Here is a 21,965-nt window from a genome sequence, read left to right as displayed (position 1 = left end):
ATAACTAAAGTTATATAGAATTAAATTTCCGATCATTTATGTCATACATTGTTACCGTACCGGCTATGATAAAGCGGATATTCATGAATTGGTATTTTTGTTGCCAAGTTCATATCAACGCTGAGCCACAAGAAAATGGGTTAACAGAATTTAATGAAAATCGGTATATAGTCAGGGAATAAAGAACTACAGTCTAAGTTATAAACAATTTTATTCACCCTGGATGAAATTATAGTTTAGGGGAAGGCGTCTAAATTTGTTTTTAAATACCTATGTTATTGGTCTTATCAAAAAGTAGTACATAACAAAAGTTTTAGAGAATACAATTTTCGATCATTTATGTTTTATTCATTTTTACCGTACCGACTATAAGAGTGGTATTTTAGAGTCGGAAGAAAACTAAATGTGAAGGCCTACAATATTGAAAGCGCATAACATTGATCAACAATAACATTACATTGACCATTGTTTGCTGTAACGTTCTTTGTCTCTTATGTTGCCGCTCAACTTGGATAGATGGGATTACTGCTGCGTACTGAGTATAACAGTCTGACTGAACATTGGCGGGAAATAGCTGGAAGTTAGAAAACTTTCTTCTTTAGCATGCCATTCCTCTGGTTCATACATTTTCTGATACTGCTGGTACGTAACACACTGGTTCATCATAGTATTCCAGCTATTCGATCCCTACTCTGTTATGCTGTTTTGAATGAGCAGTAGTAGTAGTAGTAGTAGTAGTAGTAGTAGTAGTAGTAGTAGTAGTAGTAGTAGTAGTAGTATGACCTGGTCTAGAATTACAATTTAGGCCTATTCCAAATTATAGCACCACAATTCACTAAATAACTCAAAATTCTACCCTGAAAAGAGCCGTTTCTTAAGAAGAGTTTTTTCCTCTTCACTTTTATTAAATTCTACATTCATTTTATTCCAAATTAGCAGTGAAGAGGGGATTTTTCCTCTGGCTTGCAGGAAGAATTTGCCTCCAAGAAGTCAGATTTGTTTCCACTGCCAGTGTAGTGAATATAGATTTTCCGACTCATCGGGAACTCCTAGGAAACAGATTAGTAAAAGAGCATAGTTTTTGCCCTGGGACTCTCCACTCTTCGACCCGCCACTGAAAAAAGAAGAAGATTGTTCATGGATCACAGCTGTCTGCGGCCTGGTCATTCCAGCTCTGGACCTTTGGACTGTTAGATCAGCAGCGTAGTACTGCAAGTAATCAGCTTCATTTTCCGTATCAAACTGAAAATCTTCCACCTTTCTGATACTTTTTATTTGCTTTTTAGCAAATTATTAATTATAAACAGTACATGTTTCGTTCTCACTTGAGAACGTCTTCAACTGTTGTTAAGCTTAAGTGAAATTTAGCGGACCAACAACATGAAGTTCATAACCCTTGATGGTGTATCCGGATAACATTAAAGGGTATGCAATTTAATACAGTCTTGCTAACAACGTGTACACTACCTAACCTAGAATTCCGTAGCGAAGCACAGGTACATCAGCTAGTCTTATACATTATTTTTAATATGACCCAATTTGATTTCGATAAGGGAGTATTCAATTAAGAAGGAAACATTTAACGTCATATCGCAACAGTGCTCAACATTTTATCTACGAAGAGACACCGTTATGTCGAGTTTATATGGAGATGAGAAGATGAACTTTACTTCCATATCATTATTTATCAATTTTTAATATGTTGTATTGTATATAGGGTATTACCGTTTTAGTTTTCTTAGTGGAGGACCTCCCGTTTCATTAGGTCTTAATGTAATATATGAATTTTAGCCTATAAAGTTGAAGAAGAGAATCAAGATATTTTTTGAACATGTAAAGTGTGAAATGTAAATAAATTTGTTTACATAGTATTGACTAGGCAGATTACCCATGTCTCTATTTACTGTGATTAAGTCAAAACTAACCCAATACTGGCCTTTATGGTCAAGATTATTAATAAAAATCAAACACCAAAAACGTTCTGAAAAAGTTAAGATAACTATGAGAAAAAGAAGACTATCACTTTATGGGCACATTAAGAGGATGAATCCAGAAGAGACTAGCACACAGGATACTTAGTCTACAAGAAAAGTGGAAAACAGTATTTTATGGCCCAAGGAGATTCACAAGGACTTGGAAGAAGTGGGGATCCAGAAGGGAGATATAAAGGAAAGGACAACCTTTAGGGAGTAAACTGTAGGAATAAGGGAGGAGTGAAGAAGAAAAAAACGGGATTAAGTTAGAGAGAGATAGAAGATTTGGTGGACTGTATAATTGTGGCCAATATATGACTGTTCTCCCCAGGACCATTTTAATGGGCGCACCACCCGGCTGTTCTTACAGACCGCCCGGCTGACATAACCTAGATGTGTGCTAGTTACGTAATATGAACACATAACTTAGTTGAGTCATTGGTTGTTTCGAATTAAAATATAAATACTGTAAAACTGTTTATTTAAATGATAAAAATTAATTGTTGTCAGCATAATTACATTGGAGTTTAAGTGTTTTGCTTCACTATCACGTAGTGTTGTGCGTGAGTGGCTCTTGGATCACCGTGCGAGGGTCTCGTCTCTATTCCGTATGACATCACAAACAAGCACGGCACACCACAGCAACGGAGAGGCCAAGCACGATGATATGCGATTATGAACGAGGGGTAGAAAACTAGAAGTTAGAAATTCTCTGTTAATACTTGAATTAATAACGATTATAACAAATTCCATGCAATGCAAATGGAAGAAATACACGGTATAATATTGGCTAGGATCATTAGAGACCATTATGAAATTTTATTGCAGTGGAATGGCCATTATAACAACGAGATAGTGATTGTGATATATTAGTAGCGTTCTAAAACACAAAAATCTAACTACATTCTCTCAATATAGAAATACATTTACGAATCAATTGGAGAGGATTGTCTATTGCAGCAGCATTATTAAAGTCATGCATCCCAATGTGATGATTGGTACCGGTATCCTCCCAGTCACCTTGGTGAAGTCATTAACTGTGTTATACTAATGATAATAATAATGTTGTCTTTACATACCAGTAACTACTTTGGACGGTTTTCGGAGACGCCTAGGTGCTGGAATTGTGTCCTGTAGGAGTTCTTTTACGTGCCAGTAAATCTACCGAGGCTGACATATTTGAGCACATTCAAATACTACCGGACTAAGCCAGGATTGAACCTGCCAAGTTGGGGTCAGAAGGCCAGCTCCTCAACAGTCTGAGCCGCTCGGCCGGGCAACAATATCACTAGCAGCTACAGAGAAATTACCGACATTCAGTCCTTCATTACTTAATTTCATGAAGTGGTAATGCAAATATCACACTAATATTTGAGATTATAGTATGTTAAGATTTAACCGAGTTTGGGGTTTTGTTTGTTATTTTATTCTTGATTTGAAATGTATGTACTTCGCATATATTGAACCATTTAAAGATAAAAATTTCATTGTTCCGTACTGAAAAGTATCACAGTCAAAATTGAAATAATAAATAAAGAGGTTCAACCTATTCAATACAAAATAAGAAATGCAGCAATTACATTCTTATTTAATAATAAGTAGAAGTGGTACTGGTTTTGATCCTAGTCCAGGTCATCATCAGCCGATTAAAACATGAAAAACAATGCATAGGAAAAAGAAAATAAAAGATCAAGTTCACTCCGGATCAGGAGAAGAGGTAGCTGCCTCTGTGGATCCGTGGTAGAGTGTCGGCCTCCGGATCCCAAGATAGCGGGTTCAAACCCGGCAGAGGTAGTCGGATTTTTGAAGGGCGGAAAAAAGTCCAATCGACACTCCATGTCGTACGATGTCGGCATGTAAAAGATCTCTGGTGATACATTTGGTATTTACCTGACAAAATTAATTAAATCTCAGCCATAGACGCCCAAGAGAGATTCGGTTTACTCTAGGTCCACTAGATGGCAGACAGAGTAAACCGGAACGTCGAAATTGACGAGCAGACAGCCAGATGGCGTCAAATCGAAATGTCTGCAAACGGTAGCTGACGCCATACGATTATTATTATTAGTAGAAGAGGTGATCTAAAAATGACGGGGGTAGAAACTGTAAAATTCAGAAGAAGTAAAATGTAAGTCACTTAAAAGAAACAGTGCGTAATTTTCTGAACAGCAGTATGGCACACGCAGTGTTAGGCAAAGTCTTATAATGTTTATGAAAAGCGGAGAACGGTTAAATGAGCTAGCTTGTATACACTGTCAGGCACAAAGTCATAACACAATCGAACACATATGAAGATCCGTAATCGTACTGAAGCTGAAGATGAGTAGATCAACTGAAGTAACTTGCCAGCTCCCGGTGATCATGCTGATCCACTTTTCATAAACATTATAACACTTTGCCTAACACTGCGTGTGCCATACTGCTGTTCAGAAAATTACGCACTGTTTCTTTTAAGTGACTTACATTTTACTTCTTCTGAATTTTACAGTTTCTACCCCCGTCATTTTTAGATCGCCTCTTCTACTGATCCGGAGTGAACTTGATCTTTTATTTTCTTTTTCCTATGCATTGATTTTCATGTTTTAATCGGCTGATGATGACCTGGACTACGGTCGAAACCGGTACCACTTCTACTTATTATTAAATAAGAATGTAATCACTGCATTTCTTTTTCTTTTGTATTGAATAGGTTGAACCTCTTTATTTATTATTTCAATTTTAACTATATTGAACCATATCATTGTCTTGGAATTATTAAGTGTTATTTTAAACACACTTCCTTCATTATATCACGATTTCATTCCCGCTAGTTTCGTTGTTACAAGTATTTTTACGAACGGTCAGAGATATCGACGCATATTCCCATGGACTCGATTCCAGGGCAGTGTCCATTTCTAGGCATATAACTCAACTCGAGACCGACTTTCTCGAATCCACTCCATCGCTAGCTCATCACAACGTTTTACCAAATACTTCAATTGTGCATTTGCTACGGCAGCCATTTTGACGGAAAATATCGATCTACAATCGAATATGAAACACACGAATCGATAGAATGAGTGTTAGTGTTCAGTGTCACCAACTTAATTGTTTTCGAAGCAAATATGTTTGTTCGGTGTTCTTTTGGTTTTCTTAACATTTACTACTGCTAACAATGGACTTCAGTTGAATTATAGTTCAGATTTAATTACAGTTTTAACTATTTTTAATGCCAGTGTTTTCCATTTGTGTTTTACTTTCTAATTCATCACGAATATTGGTATTATTTTAAATCTCTTGGCAGGAATTATATAAATGAACTGCCCGTTTCATTTCGTGTTTTTGGCGACAAATTTTATGTTCTCAAAATGAAAGGAAATCTAATCAAACACCTACTCTTCTAAGTTTTTTTTTTTAAAGAAAGAACCTAGTAAAAGTAATAATTCAACACCAGGAGAGATTTCCGAAAAAGACATTGATTGCTGAGGCCGGCTGTGATGTTTGGGACATCACTGCTGTGTCTTGTACTCTGCAACCTTCGAGTCACAATGTACATTACAATGCACATTAAAAATCTCCGAAACTGCTCGACATAGGTGTTCCAAGTTCAGATATAATTAATCACAAGGTTTCATTTAGCAAGTGTACCAAATTTTAGAATTTTTGGCCGATTAGAAAAAATGTGTGACTGAAAAGGTTAATATGAATGATAATAATAATAATAATAATAATAATAATAATAATAATAATAATAATAATAATAATAATAATAATAATAATAATAATAATAATAATAATAATAATCGTATGGCCTCAGCTACCGTGTGCAGACATTTCAATTTGACGCCATCTGGCTGTCTGCTCGTCAATTTTGACGTTCCGTCTTACTCTAGGCCCACTAGATGGCGGACCGAGTAAACCGAAACTCTCTTGGGCGTCTATGGCTGAGATTTAATAAATTTTGTTGGGTAAACACCAAACGTGTCACCAGAGGTCTTTTACATACCGACATCGTACGACGTGGAGTGTTGAATGGACTTTTTTCCGCCCTTCAAAAATCCGACTACCTCTGCCGGGTTTGAACCCGTTACCTTGGGATCCGGAGGCCGACACTACCACTGATCCACAGAGGCAGCTAATATGAATGATGTTGAAATACTTTACACAATAAGTTGTTCGTTCAGAATACGTTATAGCCGCGGTACAAAGAAATGAAATGATGATGTGAAATGGATGATTAAATCCCTATATAAATACATATTAATTTAAAAATGACCTACCAATGATTAAATATACAGCCTACATCTTATCAATTAATTATATACTTCAATAATTTAATAGCTTGCAGTAAATTTTCCAATAGCCGTAGTGAGGTGACTGGAGTCAGCAGGCTAATTTAAGCCCATTTCCACGAAAAGTAAGTCATCAAGGTTACGAGAGACCTTACCCTCTCCACCTTATGAAGAGACAGTTGAAACATTATGAACGCCTACTTTTCGAAGTTCGCTACCTGACGCTTTATATCAGCGGGAAAGTTCAGCCTATGTGAATGGATGTAATGAAGCAAGATGATGGATTCACAGCAATACATAGGAGAAGGGATGAGACCTCGAATCTTACTGGACCATGTGATATGGTTGATGGAGGGAGATTTTGACGGCTATATACTCAACGACAAGAGCGGGAGAGGACATTCTTACTGGTATTCAGAGTCACACTCGTACTCGTACTCTTGGAAGACACTCTTACGACGATTCTACGTCTGCACATCGGAGAAGATTTTAACTTAGTTCACTTCGCATATGAGTAGTATACTACTCGAAAGTTACTCTCATTGGGACCTGTTATCTCAATGATGAGAGGTAAAGTCAACGGGAGACCGGTTTTGACTGGTATAGGGCAGGAGAGCTGTTGATATGAATTCAGTTACGATACTGTTCCGTAATACGGAAGAATACAAGTGTATTCTCTCCATGAACATAACCCATGGTGGTTTTGCATTTAAAATTAGGACTCATTACGACTTTATGTAAGGAGTACTGTAGGAAGTGTTAAAGGCAGGAAAAGCAGAAGTAGGACTGAAATCCACACAAGAGACGACGCCGCCTTTATGAGAGATCCATCAATCATCAGCTTCCAGATAACAGTCTACAAAGGGTGAGCTAATGGCATAAATTACTGCAAGTCTTTGCGCAACAGTTCATTTTCTTACAGTTTATTTCATTCAATTTTTCTTTTGCTTCCGTAAGTTCATATTTCGTTAATACGCCGTTACGTCACGTTTTTCATCCTAATAAATAGCTGCTTTAATTTGTATTTTCTGAAATTATTATTAATGATCCTTAAATTCCAAGTTAGTGTACTTAACCCATATGCATCCACCCACCCTTTGGTCTGACAATGCTAGGAATCCACCAACTTTTTAGTATGCAACCTGGGTGTTGCAAGCTTTCAGTTAAAACAGTATAGTGGGTGATCAACTGCACGTATTATCATGGGACCTGTTGTATATTATTGAGAAATTTCACACTATTGCTCATGACACCAAAAACAGAACTTTACAGAAATATAACACATTAAAAAATCCCTTTGAAATCTTAAATTTTTCATTACCTTATCTCACCTCGGAAGTTCTTTAGTGTGTGTTATGGCCTTAATTATACGGCACGAGCCTAACATTTGCCTGATTTGAAATAAGGAAATAATAGAAAACCAATACGACATGAGCCTAGCATTTGCCTGATTTAGAAATAAGGAATTAATGGGAAGCAAATCACGAGTAAGTGAATGAAGAGATTTGAACCTATATCCCAAATACGAACTTACAGCCGTATGTCTCTCTTGGTGTATTATTATATTATTATTAAGAATCAGTCTGAGGATCAGTGGTAAAGTGTTTACATCCAAGTACCCAGATCGTAGGTTCAAATGCGGCAGTTGCAATCGGATCTTGAGGGGCGGAAGAAAGTTCATTCGGCATTCAATGTCGTACGATATTACTACGCGAAAGATCTCTGGTGATATATTTCGTTTTCATTCATGCACAGGATCACTAATAACTTCTTCCTCACTAATACTGCTGAAATCAGAGCCTAAAACATCAAATATGCTTTTAATTTCGCTATTACTGAGCATTTCGCACGAGCAAGCAACTTCCTCCTCAGTCAGCCATCTTGTCAACAGAATACAGATTTCTCGATCGATATTTTAATCAATTCTCTTTGCCAAAGTTGCATATCAGAGCACTCTGGTGACACTTTGAGACACCAAGAACAGATTTCAATTAGAAACGTTTCCGGAAAATGCCAACAGATGTCACAAATGTCTCCAATATGCGACCTTGCATCCCAGCGTACCAGTCCGCTTACGGGTGCATAGGGGTTAATGATTTGTGATCCTTCACCCCACCCCTGGGAGTTTTTTTAAGTCTCATTACGTATTATTATTATTATTATTATTATTATTATTATTAATTATCAACTATTGTTTTCAAGCCATAAGCTTGAAGCTGGCGCCCATAGGATATTCTTTATGGAAAAACAATAAGATATCATTTATTTATACTAATATTAAGGTGACCTGCCACGTCATAATTTTGTCACACATCTGTGGGCCGAGTGAGTACGTCACAATTTCAATCTCTTGGCGGGAATTACCTAAATGAACTGCCCGTTTCCTTTCTTCGTGTTTTTGGCGCCAAATTTTGTGTTCTCAAAATGAACAGGAAATCTAGTCAAACATCTACTCTAAGTTTTTCTTAAGAAAGAACCTAGTAAAAGTAATAATTCAACACGAGGAGAGATTTCCGAAAAAGACACTGATTGCTGAGGCCGGCTCATCTAGTGAAGTGGAAAGTATTCAAAATGAAAAACAAGTGAAATGTTCTTCTAAACACCGCTTATCCGGCATCAGCAATGTCTGGTTTAAGCAATTTACGCGGTTAGTTGTGAAAGAAAATTGTATATGTTATGTTCCACATGTATAAAATGTTCTTGAAGAAACCGACAAAGAAGGAAGCGACTTGGATGACTATACCGTGTGCAAGACTTCGCAAGGAGAGTTTAGTTGACCATGAACAAAGCAAGCTGCATACCGATTCTTGTTCAAACTTAAGTGAAAGACGTGCATTCGAAGAAACTGGATTTGGGCAAATAGAAAAATCAGTTTCTATTTTAAACAATTTACAGAGAGATGCTTTTCTTGGAACCCTAAGATCAATGTATTGGTTGGCAAAAAATGAGCTACCACACACTACATTATACGGAAAATTACTCAAACACTGTGATGCTATGCGTTGTACATATATAAAGCATCTTAATATTGGTGATAATGCTAATTATACTTCAGAAAATATAATGCAGGAGTTACTTGATGTTATAGCTTCATTAATTAGATGTGAAATATTAAAGAACATACATTCAGCAGATTATTTCAGTGTTTTGTGTGATGAAACTACAGATATTTCTGTACTGAAGCAACTTATTGTGTACATAAAATATGTCAACCAAACTGAAAAAGAGGTTAATGTTAGTTTTGTGTCAACCTGCAACATCATTGATGGTAAAGCTGACACCATAACAAATAAACTGAAATCCTTGAAAATTTAGGGTTAAAAACTTGTAATTTGATAGGTCTAGGATCTGATGGGGCATCTGTCACGATTGGTAAGCAAAAGGGAGTAGTAACACTGCTAAGAGAGAAAACAAATGAACTCATGGTAAACTGTCACTGCATTAACCACAGATTGGCACTTGCTAGTGCCCAGGCAGCAGCTGAAGTGCCTTATCCAGTGAAGTTTAATGACATTTTAAGACAACTCTTTCTTTTTTCAAAATTCCTCAGTGGATGGCTGGTTTAACTGAAATCCACAACATCATGGACAGCTCTCAAATTAAACTAAAAAAGGCCAGTATGGCCAGTGATACTAGATGGTGGCCAGTGATACTAGATGGTTGTCTCATGACTCTGTAGTACAGTCTCTAAGAAGATCTATGGTGAGTGTTGTTGCTGCACTTGAAAGAGACGCCACTGAAAAGAATGATATTACAGCTGAAGGCTTAAGCAAGTGCGTGAAGACATACAATTTCTTAGCTGCAATTATGATGCTTTCAGATATCTTACCTCTTCTGAGCACATTGTCTAGAGCTTGGCAAATGCAAGATATTGACTTGACAGAAATTGCGCCAATCTTAGAAGCCACAAAACTCAGCATCTTACAATTGAAAGACACTCCAGGAAATCATTTTTTCAAAGTCTCAATCACCATCTTGCTGTTGAATGGTCAGCCTTCCACATCACTTATTCAGATGTCGATGTTGTGACCTTCAAGACAATAATTTATAACAAGTACATAGATACTGTTATCCAACATCTAGAACACAGATTTCCAGATATGCCCATCATTTCCTGCTTTTCAAGAGTGTTTAATGCAAAAAGTCAAGATCAGAATGAAGCTTCTGAGTTGCTTCTTCATTTCTACTCTAAAATGGGAAGCCCTCCAGTCATAAATTACAATAGCACTAAACTGGAATGGTCTGTTGCATCAAAAATGTTCCAAGGAGAGTCCTACATTGGATTAAGACCTAAACAAATAATGATGAAGTTTGCAACAACATGCAAGATTACGGAATCTTTTCCAAATTTAGCAAGACTCGCTGCTATTGGACTGTCCATACCTGTGAGCACAGCTGAATGTGAAAGGGGATTTTTGGCTTTGAAGAGAGTTAAAACCTGTTTGAGGAATCGTATGAAGCAGAGGACACTCAACAATTTGATGCTGATTTCACTAGAGGGACCAGACTCAACAGAATTCAATTACTTTACAAAAGAAAATATTTATAAAATCCTCCTATCAATACAATTCAAGTCATCTGTTAGATGAAGCAAAGTCTATACATGTTTCAGCCTAATCTCAAGGCCATCTTCAGTAGTAAAACAATGATTACATAATATACAAACAAATTAAAAAACGTAATGATGTGAAGTGACAGTGATCATGATTAGTGAGTTAAAAACACACTGAGGTGCAAAGTCCTCTCGTCTAATAGATCTTGCTGACTGTTAAATAAAACACTATGCTGAGGAGTGTCAGCAAGATCTATTAGACGAGAGGACTTTGCACCTCAATGTGTTTTTAACTCACTAATCATGATCACTGTCACTTCACATCATTACGTTTTTTAATTTGTTTGTATATTATGTAATCATTGTTTTACTACTGAAGATGGCCTTGAGATTAGGCTGAAACATGTATAGACTTTGCTTCATCTAACAGATGACTTGAATTGTATTGATAGGAGGATTTTATAAATATTTTCTTTTGTAAAGTGATAACCGTCAATACGGAATGAGATTCATAACTTGCAATGAATTCAATTATGTAAGACCTGCAGACAACTGGGCCTCAAATAAGAAAAGAAGAATCAACATTTAAAATGCCATGCTAATAAAAGTAAATTTCAATTTTTTAATGGTAGAGAAAGATATATCTTATTTTGTCTTGTTCGTGATAACACGGAAATCATTTTTGCAGTTTATGTTTACCACTCTGATATTATGTTAATCCAAGCCTATATCAACCAGAAGGGAATAAAAAATTTATTTACTGAAATTTTATCATTCATTTTTGAAGTAGTATTCCCCCACCCGGTTACTTATTCCTGCCACCCGGCTGACAAAAATTTCTGGGGAGAACACTGTATGACCATAACAAATAAAATAAATACGATAATAATAGAGAAATGAATCACTTTGTACTCACTGGCGCAAAGGATCCACTGTACTGCTCTTCCCAGTTGGCAGTTTGAGGTACAGCAGCAGCTTTTCAGGCATGGTCAGCTGGTTCACCTGGTCCACGATGTTCATCACAGTCTGCTTTGATCCGGGGCTGTAACAGGATTTCACAACTGCGACAATGAGTTTATCCTAGCTGAGCAGTCTAGCACAGACATTCTATTTCTTCTAGAATGTTATATCTCAACCTGCTCACAGATACGGTATACATCTACAGGCAAGAAGACTATGACATGATAGAGCTCTTCAGGGATTAAGGAACAGATTCGACCAGCCAGAAATTAAACAAGCGTTAATGTGTAATTAATGAGGGGGAAAATGTGAATCATTACTGCTGCCTGGTGTAATATGAGTGAGTTAATTTAATGTTTTACAACTAAATAAGAGTTTACGCCAAACTCAAGCGATATAAATCACTTTTTTTGTCCGTAATGAAAATTTACAATTCAAAGACAATAAAGGTGTTCTTTAATCCACCTATTCAATACTTTTATTTTCACTTATAGTGGTTACATAAACAGACTATCAGTTAAATGGGACATGTTTTGCCCTTAATTTAGGGCATCTTCAGCCTAAAAACAATCTTTAAGAGTACATCTAATATTAAATATGAAAGCTAAAAGTTTAGCTAGTTACTAAAAATCGGCACATAAAAATGTGAAAAAATGATACATAATACAAACAAGTTAATGGAAACACTGTCAATGATTAAACTAACTAGACTAACATGTCTGCCGAAGTGTGATCGAGAGCTGTTGTTTGCGTGTGGAAATCTAAGAGAACATTTTCCAGTTTCTATTGACATTTCCTGACAAGGTTTCAGACAATAGTATAGCCTACCGGTGCTAAGGGCCACTTCTACAATATTGCAACTGATGCTTCTGTTTCACCTTATGCTCACATATTCATCAGCAGCCTTGAACATGGTGTATTTATGACATTCACGTTAGTGCTTGTGTTTACGCCCTATGTCATTGGCATTATGTTTTTATCACTGTGGTATTCCACCAACAATTTTTAATTAACTATTTTAATTAGAATTTTAATGGAAGAAGTTTTAGTCTCTTGACGAGATTATAGTTATCATTGACAGTGTTTTCATTAACATGTTTGTATAATGTATCATTTTTTCACATTTTTATGTCCCGATTTTTAGTGACTAGCTAAACTTTTAGCTTTCATATTTAAATGTACTCAAAGATTGTTTTTAGACTGAAGATGCCCTATATTAAGGGCAAAACATGTCCCATTTAACTGATAATCTGTTTATGTAACCACTACAAGTGAAAAGAAAAGTACTGAATAGGTGGATTAAAGAACACCTTTATTGTTTTTGAATTGAAACTCAAGCGAGGCGCACATAGCAAGCTGATGGGAAGAACAGGTTGTATTCCCACAGAATCTTACTGGTCCTACCCACTGGAAACAGCTACTGTTCTCTTCAACAAGAAGGTATACCTGCCAACTTTTGAAAAGGGCTATCAGCAAAACTCACGTGCGAAAAAAATCGAACGATTTTCGATGTACCCCAGCTAGACGAAAATAATACTACTTCTGGGCTACAAAATACAATAATTCATGCTTTAAACAGGATAAATGAAATATCTACTTACATCATAGGCCAATGATTTGTAGATGAACATAACAATCAAGAAGAAATCAATGTTAAGCAGGCATGGTGAATATTTATTTTTTTTTTTTTTTTTGCTATTGGCTTTACGTCGCACCGACACAGATAGGTATTATGGCGACGATGGGGCAGGGAAGGGCTAGGACTGGGAAGGAAGCGGCCGTGGCCTTAATTAAGGTACAGCCCCGGCATTTGCCTGGTGTGAAAATGGGAAACCACGGAAAACCATCTTCAGGGCTGCCGACAGTGGGGTTCGAACCCACTATCTCCCGAATACTGGATACTGGTCGCACTTAAGCGACTGCAGCTATCGAGCTCGGTGCATGGTGAATATTAGCTTGGAGCATACATAACAGGACTTCCTTGATGAATTAAGCAGATATGCGATAACTGAAGAAGGCTTTACACAATAAAACTTGTTTAACATAACACAGGCAAGAAATAATATAATACACACTGCAAATCACATGCTAGTTTGACTTTAAAGTCATAGTTGTGGCCTTTTTAGCTTCCTGCAAAAAGACTTGAGAAAATGTTTTGTCATAACACAGACCAAAACTCCTGGTCTTCAAAATAGAAATAAGACTCCACAGATTCATTGGACATGGATGATCTGAACTCTGTTCCATTTTTCTTCACAAGGCTGAAATTAGGTTCACATTCTGCATTGCTATGGGGTATGGTGAGAATAGACAGCATTGCTCTAGAAATTTGGTTATAGTTAAGGAGTCCATCGACTCCACGAATTCTTGATATCACTTGCAGCATCCTGATTTGCAGCCAAAGTGTCATCTACCTGAAGAGCTGTGAACTGTATCTGAAGCTCATTCACCACCTCACCTGTAGTTTCATTCTCTTTCTTTCATAACGTGATAGGAAACCTTTCCAAGAAAAAACGAATGGAAGAAAATTGTGCTCTTAAGTTTTATCTAACCTAACAACTTGAACATGCTTTAACATATCATCCCTGAGTGGAAACTTGTTGATGATGTAGTCACAGGCAGAACAAAAGTAGTTTCTCACTGATGAAAAGAAAAGGGATTTATCTGTATCCTAGAGATCATTCACTATGTTGGAAGTCCGAATGCCAATAACTAACTCATCACTTAAATCATTTCTTCCACCATGTACAATATTAATAACACAAGGCAAATTTTTCTCCCTTTCTTCATTTTAGTACGCATGGAAAATCAACAGAATATGATTCTTTAAATGTCTGGAAGTAGGCTACTGTTTCTTTCTTATTGGAATTATTCATGATAATCTACAACTGGAATATAGCGTATGAAAATGTCAGAGAACAAACTGAAACATCAAAAGGAACCTGGTCCACTGAACGCCACATAAAATTATAACAAACACTCAAGGCAGTCAAACACTTCATTAAAACATGTCAAAGCACACAAAGTCTTAAACCATAAATGAACACAATGACAACCTCATGAACAAGGAATGTGCACATGGTAAAAAACGTGCACACATGTGGAACAAATGTAATTCTTCTTCTTTATAATTTAATGGGATTTGCTAATAGCAGTAAACCAGTCACTGGAATGAATGTAATTAGATAATGAATACAGGAAACTGCGAAGCACGAAGTTATAACACAAAATCTCGAACACTTCGTTAAAATATCATAACTAGAGCCCGGAAGTTAGGCAAAATGCCTTTTTTATCTGACTGGATATATTGAAGAATCAGATACCTAGTGATAAATATGTTTTCGTGCATTTAGGAAGTGTAGAGACAATTTTTATTTTCCCTTTTTTGCCTATTTTGGCTTCCGTTGCCTATTTTAAGATTTAAGGCCTTTTTTATGCCTTTCTTGATCGTTATACAATCTTTTCTGCGATTTACACATTTTAAAAATCACAATTAATTTCCATACATCGAAGACAAAAAGGTTGCACAAATTAAATTACTTACTGCCGTCATAAATATGTATTTAGAATAGTGTTCCCTGTAAATCGTTTATTTGTTTTCAGGCATTCGAAAGCTTATTTTCTCAACCCATTCATTTAACCTCTGTAAATAACAGAACCTTCATTAGTGAAAGGAATACACAAGCATAATGAATACCAGTAAAGAGAGAGGATGAGGGAAGTACGTCTCTTCTCCTTCCTCACACCCCTTTTGCTGTGACAATGCGTAATTATCTGGTATTCCCGATTTCGAATGATAAGATAATGCAGAGGAAGGGAGGAAATCACTTCTGTCTAACAGGGTCAAACATCAAAAGAAGCTGTTAGTTTACTGTGAACTTGTTAAAGGCATCTCAGGTGTTCGCGCTGACTTATTTATCATGTCGAAATTGTCATCGTTGCGTGGTAAATTACATGGCTATGTTCGCAAATTCGGTTCGGATATACTTAATCTATTAATCACGAAGAAAAGTACTTTATAACTCAATATTTTGCAACAACGAAACATAAGTCTGGGTTAAATATTGTTGGCCCTGAGATCAATTTAATATCAACAGCAGTTACAACATCCAGCAGGCATTCTCAGTTTTCCCTGGTTCTATGTAAAGCTTTCTTGGACTCTGGAATTCCGTTCTGGAAACTGGAAAATCAATCCCTCAGGACATTTCTGCAGAAGTACACTAAACAAGAAGTTCCGTCAGAATCCACATTAAGAAAAACGTATTTGAACATCTCCTCTGAAGAGACCCTGCAGCAGGGGCGGCTTTTCAGGTGAAGTAGGTGAAGTGCCACTTCACCACTTATTTTTACAATAATGAATTACTTAAATTTATTTTTCTTATGACATTTGTTGGTTTAACATTAAAAATTAAATAATTGAAGTTCAACCAATTCAATGTATTGAACATCTTCAATGTATTGAATGTATTGTATTGAATTGAATGTATTGAATTGGTTGAACTTCAATTATTTAATTTTTAATGTTAATAATTTCAATACGGAACAACGAAATTTTTATCTTTAAATTTGTTGGTTTTACGGAAATAAAAGATTTTATTGTATGGCGTTTGTAACACCTCATCACCTGATGAGAACCAGGGGAACTCACGAAAGCGCCGACTGTCGGCCACAGTACGGCGCGAGACTGAGTGAAGACGAGAGATTCTGCAGCTGCCTCTACCTCCCAAGTGCTCCCTCCTAGCGCTTGGCCTTGGCGGTTGCCATGACAACCGTGACGCACTTTCCAAATAGCGGAATGTGCTAGTGAAGTTGTCGGAAGAGTGGAATGTTTCATCTTTCCTGTGTCATCCTGTGTGAAGTACGAGTACTTACGCATCGTGGTTCATTCGTAGTGTTGTGCTGTTTTATTTAAATATGTATCCTATTTATGACATAGTTTGCATTTTATTATAAACACCATTTTCATGTTGGAGAAACTAAGATCAGAATGAAGTTCTACGTTTTGATCACACTACTTAATCACTGCAAATTTGTGCTACAAAAGAAGTGAAACATTCCGGTAAATCTTACAATTTTAGTTTCAAACGATCATGGTTTTTTTTTTTTTTTTTGCTAGGGGCTTTACGTCGCACCGACACAGATAGGTCTTATGGCGACGATGGGATAGGAAAGGCCTAGGAGTTGGAAGGAAGCGGCCGTGGCCTTAATTAAGGTACAGCCCTAGCATTCGCCTGGTGTGAAAATGGGAAACCACGGAAAACCATTTTCAGGGCTGCCGATAGTGGGATTCGAACCTACTATCTCCCGGATGCAAGCTCACAGCCGCACGCCTCTACGCGCACGGCCAACTCGCCCGGTCGATCATGGTTTAAGGAATTTCCATGGTTGTGCTCCTCTCCAGCTCTACAGAAGTTGTTTTGTTGGGCCTGCTTGCCTTTTATGAATAAAAATAATGTTTGGAATAAAGAAGGATTTTCAGCCCTTTTGAACATAACACGTTCTTTACATAAGCACTCAGACTCTGCAGAACATAAAATACGGCAGCTAGATTTCAAGACATTGGATACAAACCAAAATACGATCTCTGATGTCCTAAAGGAAAATGCCAGACTGTATATTGTAATTGTACAGTTCAGTGAAAATGTACATTTAAATAGGCTTTTCCTTCAGTTGGTAATTGATGCAGTGCTCTATTTAAGTAAGCAAGAACTAGCTTTTCGTGGTCATGACGAAACATTAAATTCAATAAATTGTGGTCACGTGCTGGACACTCTGCCAGTCACAGGTACGAGTACAAAACAACCAAAAACAACACGTAGTTCCTAAATCTTGTCCTCCTCTGTGGTGTAGTGGTTAGTGTGATTAGCTGCCACCCCGGAGGCCCGGGTTCGACTCCCGACTCTGCCACGAAATTTGAAAAGTGGTATGAGGGCTGGAACGGGGTCCATTCAGCCTCGGAAGATCAACTGAGTAGAAGTGGACTCGATTCCCACCTCAGCCATCCTGGAAGTGGTTTCCCGTGGTTTCCCACTTCTCCTCCAGGCAAATGCTGGGATGGTACCTAACTTAAGGCCACGGCCGCTTCCTTCCCTCTTCCTTGTCTATCCCTTCCAATCTTCCCATCCCCCACCAAGGCCCCTGTTCAGCATAGCAGGTGAAGCCGTCTGGGCGAGGTACTGGTCATCCTCCCCAGTTGTATCCCCCGACCCAGATTCTGAAGCTCCAGAACACTATCCTTGAGGCGGTAGAGGTGGAATCCCTCGCTGAGTCCGAGGGAAAAACCAACCCTGGAAGGTAAGCAGATTAAGAAAGAAAGAAAGAAAGAAAGAAAGAAAGAAAGAAAGAAGTTCCTAAATCTGACGCTCGAAACCGAACGGGTAATAGATCTTCACCATACTTTACAGCCACAAGCCACCACTGCCCTACAGAGGATTCGAAGCAGAGTTGCAGAAAAGAAGATCTGGATCTCCACTGATGAAACTACGGATTTAATGGGACGTTACATGGCCAACGTCGTCATTGGGACTATGGAAGCAAAGTAAACTGACCTATCATCAGTATTTCTTTTGACGACAGAAGAGATGGAGAGAGCAAATGGTTCCACAGTGGCACAGTTGTTCACAAATTCATTAATGTTACTCTGGCCGGATGGAATTCGGCATGATGTCCTACTTTTTGTCACAGAAGTGGCACCTTACATGAAAAAGCAGCTACAGCCTTGAAAGTTCTCTCTCCTAAAATGCTCCACCTTACGTCTAGCCCATGGACTGCAGAGAATTGCTGAAGGGATAAGAAGTTTGTATCCTCATGTGGATAAGCTACTTTCGAATATCAAAAAAATCTTCCTAAAATCACCCACCCGAATCCGGGTTTTCAAGGACGTGGCACCAGAGCTCCCTTTACCTCCACAGCCAGTTCTCACCAGATGGGGAACCTGGATCTCAGCAGTCATATATTACAGCAACAATTCGGACAAGATACGTGAGGTACTTCATGCCATATCAGCAGACGAAGTTGCTTCAGTTCGCGAGGTATAAAAAGTTGTTGGACCATGAAGAGCTCAGCAATGATCTGGCATTTATAACAGCATATTATAGTGTGATACCGGAAGCAATCTTGAAGTTGGAGAAAAGAGATGATTCGCTGGTATCATCTATGACTATCTTCGAAGATACAGTAAATTAACTGCTGCAAGCACCAGAAGAAAAAGGAAGCGGTGTTAGTGAAAATTGTAAACGTGTTCTGAGTGCTAATGTGGGCATTGAAGAAATGAAGAACATTCGTGATATTCTGAAAGGTGAAAATTCTATCTTAACTGGCATGTGTCCTTCCGAAATGGCTTGTTTCAAATTTGCGCCAATCACTTCAGTTGAAGTAGAACGTTCCTTTTCCATGATAAAAAAACATTCTTTCTGACAAGCGTCTATGACAGTTGATACTTTGAAAAAGCACCTTGTTGTTGCTTGTAACTACGGAAAGTAAGAGTAAGTACGCTAATTATGTGATAAATTGATAATAAAGAAATGAATGAGTATTCAAAATACATATTTTCATTAATAATGTGTGAGATTCCTCATTGCTTTCACTCCTAATAAATGCCTATTTTAACTACAGTACTGCCTATTTTCAGTATTTCAAGTGCCTTTTTGCCTGCCTATTTTAACAAAAAATAAATGCCTAACTTCCGGGCTCTAGTCATAACCTTAAAAGGCCAAAACAATGAAGGAACGCCAACTTCGTGAACAAAGAACAAAACGCATGTGGTCAAAGAATATGGGTTAAATCAAAACAAGCGAACTGAGCGGAACAAAGAACTTGCGGAGCAGAGCCTGTCAACACCTAAGATTCACACGGAAGAACAATTATCCCGGCTTTAAATTAAATTCCAATAATGACACAAACATCACACAGTTAAAAATAAAAATAATATCAAAGAATAAGTTATCGACTGTTGTGCATTTGCCTTCGACCCAAGCAAACGATTGTACGGAAGTGGAGTGATTATCGAATATTAACGTTTCAAATTTTTGTCCGCAAAGTCGTAAAATGACACCGTCCATCCGTAAAACTGTAAAATGCTGCAGTTTCCATAAATTTTACAGATAAACCATAAAAGTTGGCAGGTAAGAGAAGGATTTAGGGAAACAGCCTCATTATTATAAAACATACAGAAGAAATTAAAAGCCGGCAATTATTTTCCTTTTCTTACCTTAATGTCATAGCAGCAGTTGAAAATGATTTCTGTTTTCGCTTATGCAGACCTGGCATCTTCTGTGAGAACCATTGTGTTATTTTCAATTTCATTTTCCAGAGCCTCAGCTGTAGCAGATTCTTCAGACAGACTGTTTGAAATTTCTGCACAGGTTCACATATACTGAGAACTGGAGAATGAGCTGGCCATAATCCCCTAATAATTATCCAATCACTGACATTTCTCATTGCAGCCATAGAATTACATGCAGTGCGGGCCATAGCACCTTCCTGCTGAAAGTAGGCGCAGTCTTTCTTCTCTTCAGTCAACATTTTAAAGACAAACCAAACCCAAACCCCATGGTGCAACAACCCCGAAGGGCCATGGCCTACCTAGCGACTGTTGTTCAGCCCAAAGGCCTGCAGATTACGAGGTGTCGTGTGTTCAGCACGACTAACCCTCTCAGCAGTTTTTCTTGGCTTCCTAGACCGGGGCCGCCATCTTACCATCACATACCTCCTCAATTGTAATAACGTAGGCTGAGCAAACCTCAAACTAGCTCTGAGGTCCAGGAAAAAATCCTTGTCCTGGCCGGGAATCGAACCCGGGGACTCCGTGTAAGAGGCAGGCACGCTATCCCTGCACCGCGGCGCCAGCCAAAATATTAAAGAAAGGATTCAAAATAGTACCCATGTATCGTTCAGAGATCAGGATTTCATTTTTAAAAATATGGGCCCAATTATTCTTCATCCACTAACAGTACACCAAACACTGTTAATATTTACCTGTCTGATAATACTGTTAATGCCCTGAGGTGGTGGTGATTATTGTTTTAAGAGGAAGTACAAGTAGGCAACCGTCCTCTATAAAGCACTCATCAGAGAGAAACAATGGAAGGGATCCGATACTTCGAAAAATGAAGATATCGGCCAAAGGAAGACAAGGGGCACAAAGGGTGTGAAAATGAAAGACTCCCTAGGCCTCGAGTGCTCTAATACTAATATAGTTGGTCTGTTATTGGACATAAATTTTCCAGCTAACTCATTCCTGGTTGCCAGCGTTTCACCATAGTGTGCTAAATTGGGCTCATCAGTTGGTAAATGGCACACCTACCAAGACGCATGGCTTAGTGCATACCGTGGAGGCCACTGTGTAGGTTACTGGAGCCACCAGCAGTGCCAATGCACTATAATTTATAATGTCAATAATGGGCCAACTATATTGGTATTATAAATTTATTCATTCGGGACAAATATTTCAGGTTCCCTAGGGGAATCAACATCTATATCATGCTCTAATACTGTCGGGGTCAGAAAAGAACAAGAGTTGACCAAGGGAGGTTAGATAGGATAGATGAAAAAGTGGAAGAAATGCCAGGACTCAGCTGAGGGCACCGTGGTTGCCAACCCACGTTCCCGAGTTGAGAGCCCCTGGGGGCCATTTTAGTCTCCTCTTACGACAGGCAGGGGATACCGTGGGTGTTATTAAACTGCCCCCACCCACAGGGGGAAATGCCCTGAGGGGAATAAATTGAAATTTTATCATATCATTTTTACGTGATATTCCCCGCCCGGCTACTAATTCCCGCCACCCGGTTGACAAAAATTTCTGGGAAGAACACTGTTATTCAGTTGTTTACATGGATCATCTACAAGTGGCAGGAAGGGATTCAGTTAGATGGAAACATATAAGCTGTTTGGCTTAAGTTATGCCGATGACTTGGTCTTGGTGGCGGACTATGCTTAAAGCCTCGACCTAATATCCTGAAACTTGAAAATAGGTGCAGTGTGCATTATATGAAAATTACTATTTCCATCTAGGAAAAATGACAAAATGGGAACATTTAGATCATTTCAAGTAGGATATGTATTGTCTCAGGATGGTGGTATAGTAAGTATGAATTAAGGTGCAGCAAAGCAAATGAAGTCTGCTTGCAGTTGCGATCAACAGTATTCTGTGAGAAAGAAAGAAAAAGTAAGCTCCTGGACGAAACTATCTTTACACTAGTCTGTTTTCAG

General features: G+C 38.0%; 1 protein-coding gene across 1 annotated transcript in view; it reads right to left on the bottom strand.

Moving 5' to 3' along the window:
- Positions 1–21,965, bottom strand: part of LOC136875046 (uncharacterized) — a 116,546-nt gene that overhangs the window by 87,166 nt on the left and 7,415 nt on the right. The window contains exon 2 of the mRNA XM_067148768.2: positions 11,713–11,838. Within this exon, the coding sequence (XP_067004869.2) occupies positions 11,713–11,838 (126 nt within the window). The remainder of the gene's footprint in view (positions 1–11,712; positions 11,839–21,965) is intronic.

This window comes from Anabrus simplex, chromosome 5 (genome assembly GCF_040414725.1).
Source record: "Anabrus simplex isolate iqAnaSimp1 chromosome 5, ASM4041472v1, whole genome shotgun sequence".
NCBI classification, from domain to species: Eukaryota; Metazoa; Arthropoda; class Insecta; order Orthoptera; family Tettigoniidae; genus Anabrus; species Anabrus simplex.
This window is presented reverse-complemented; position numbering and strand designations above follow the sequence as displayed.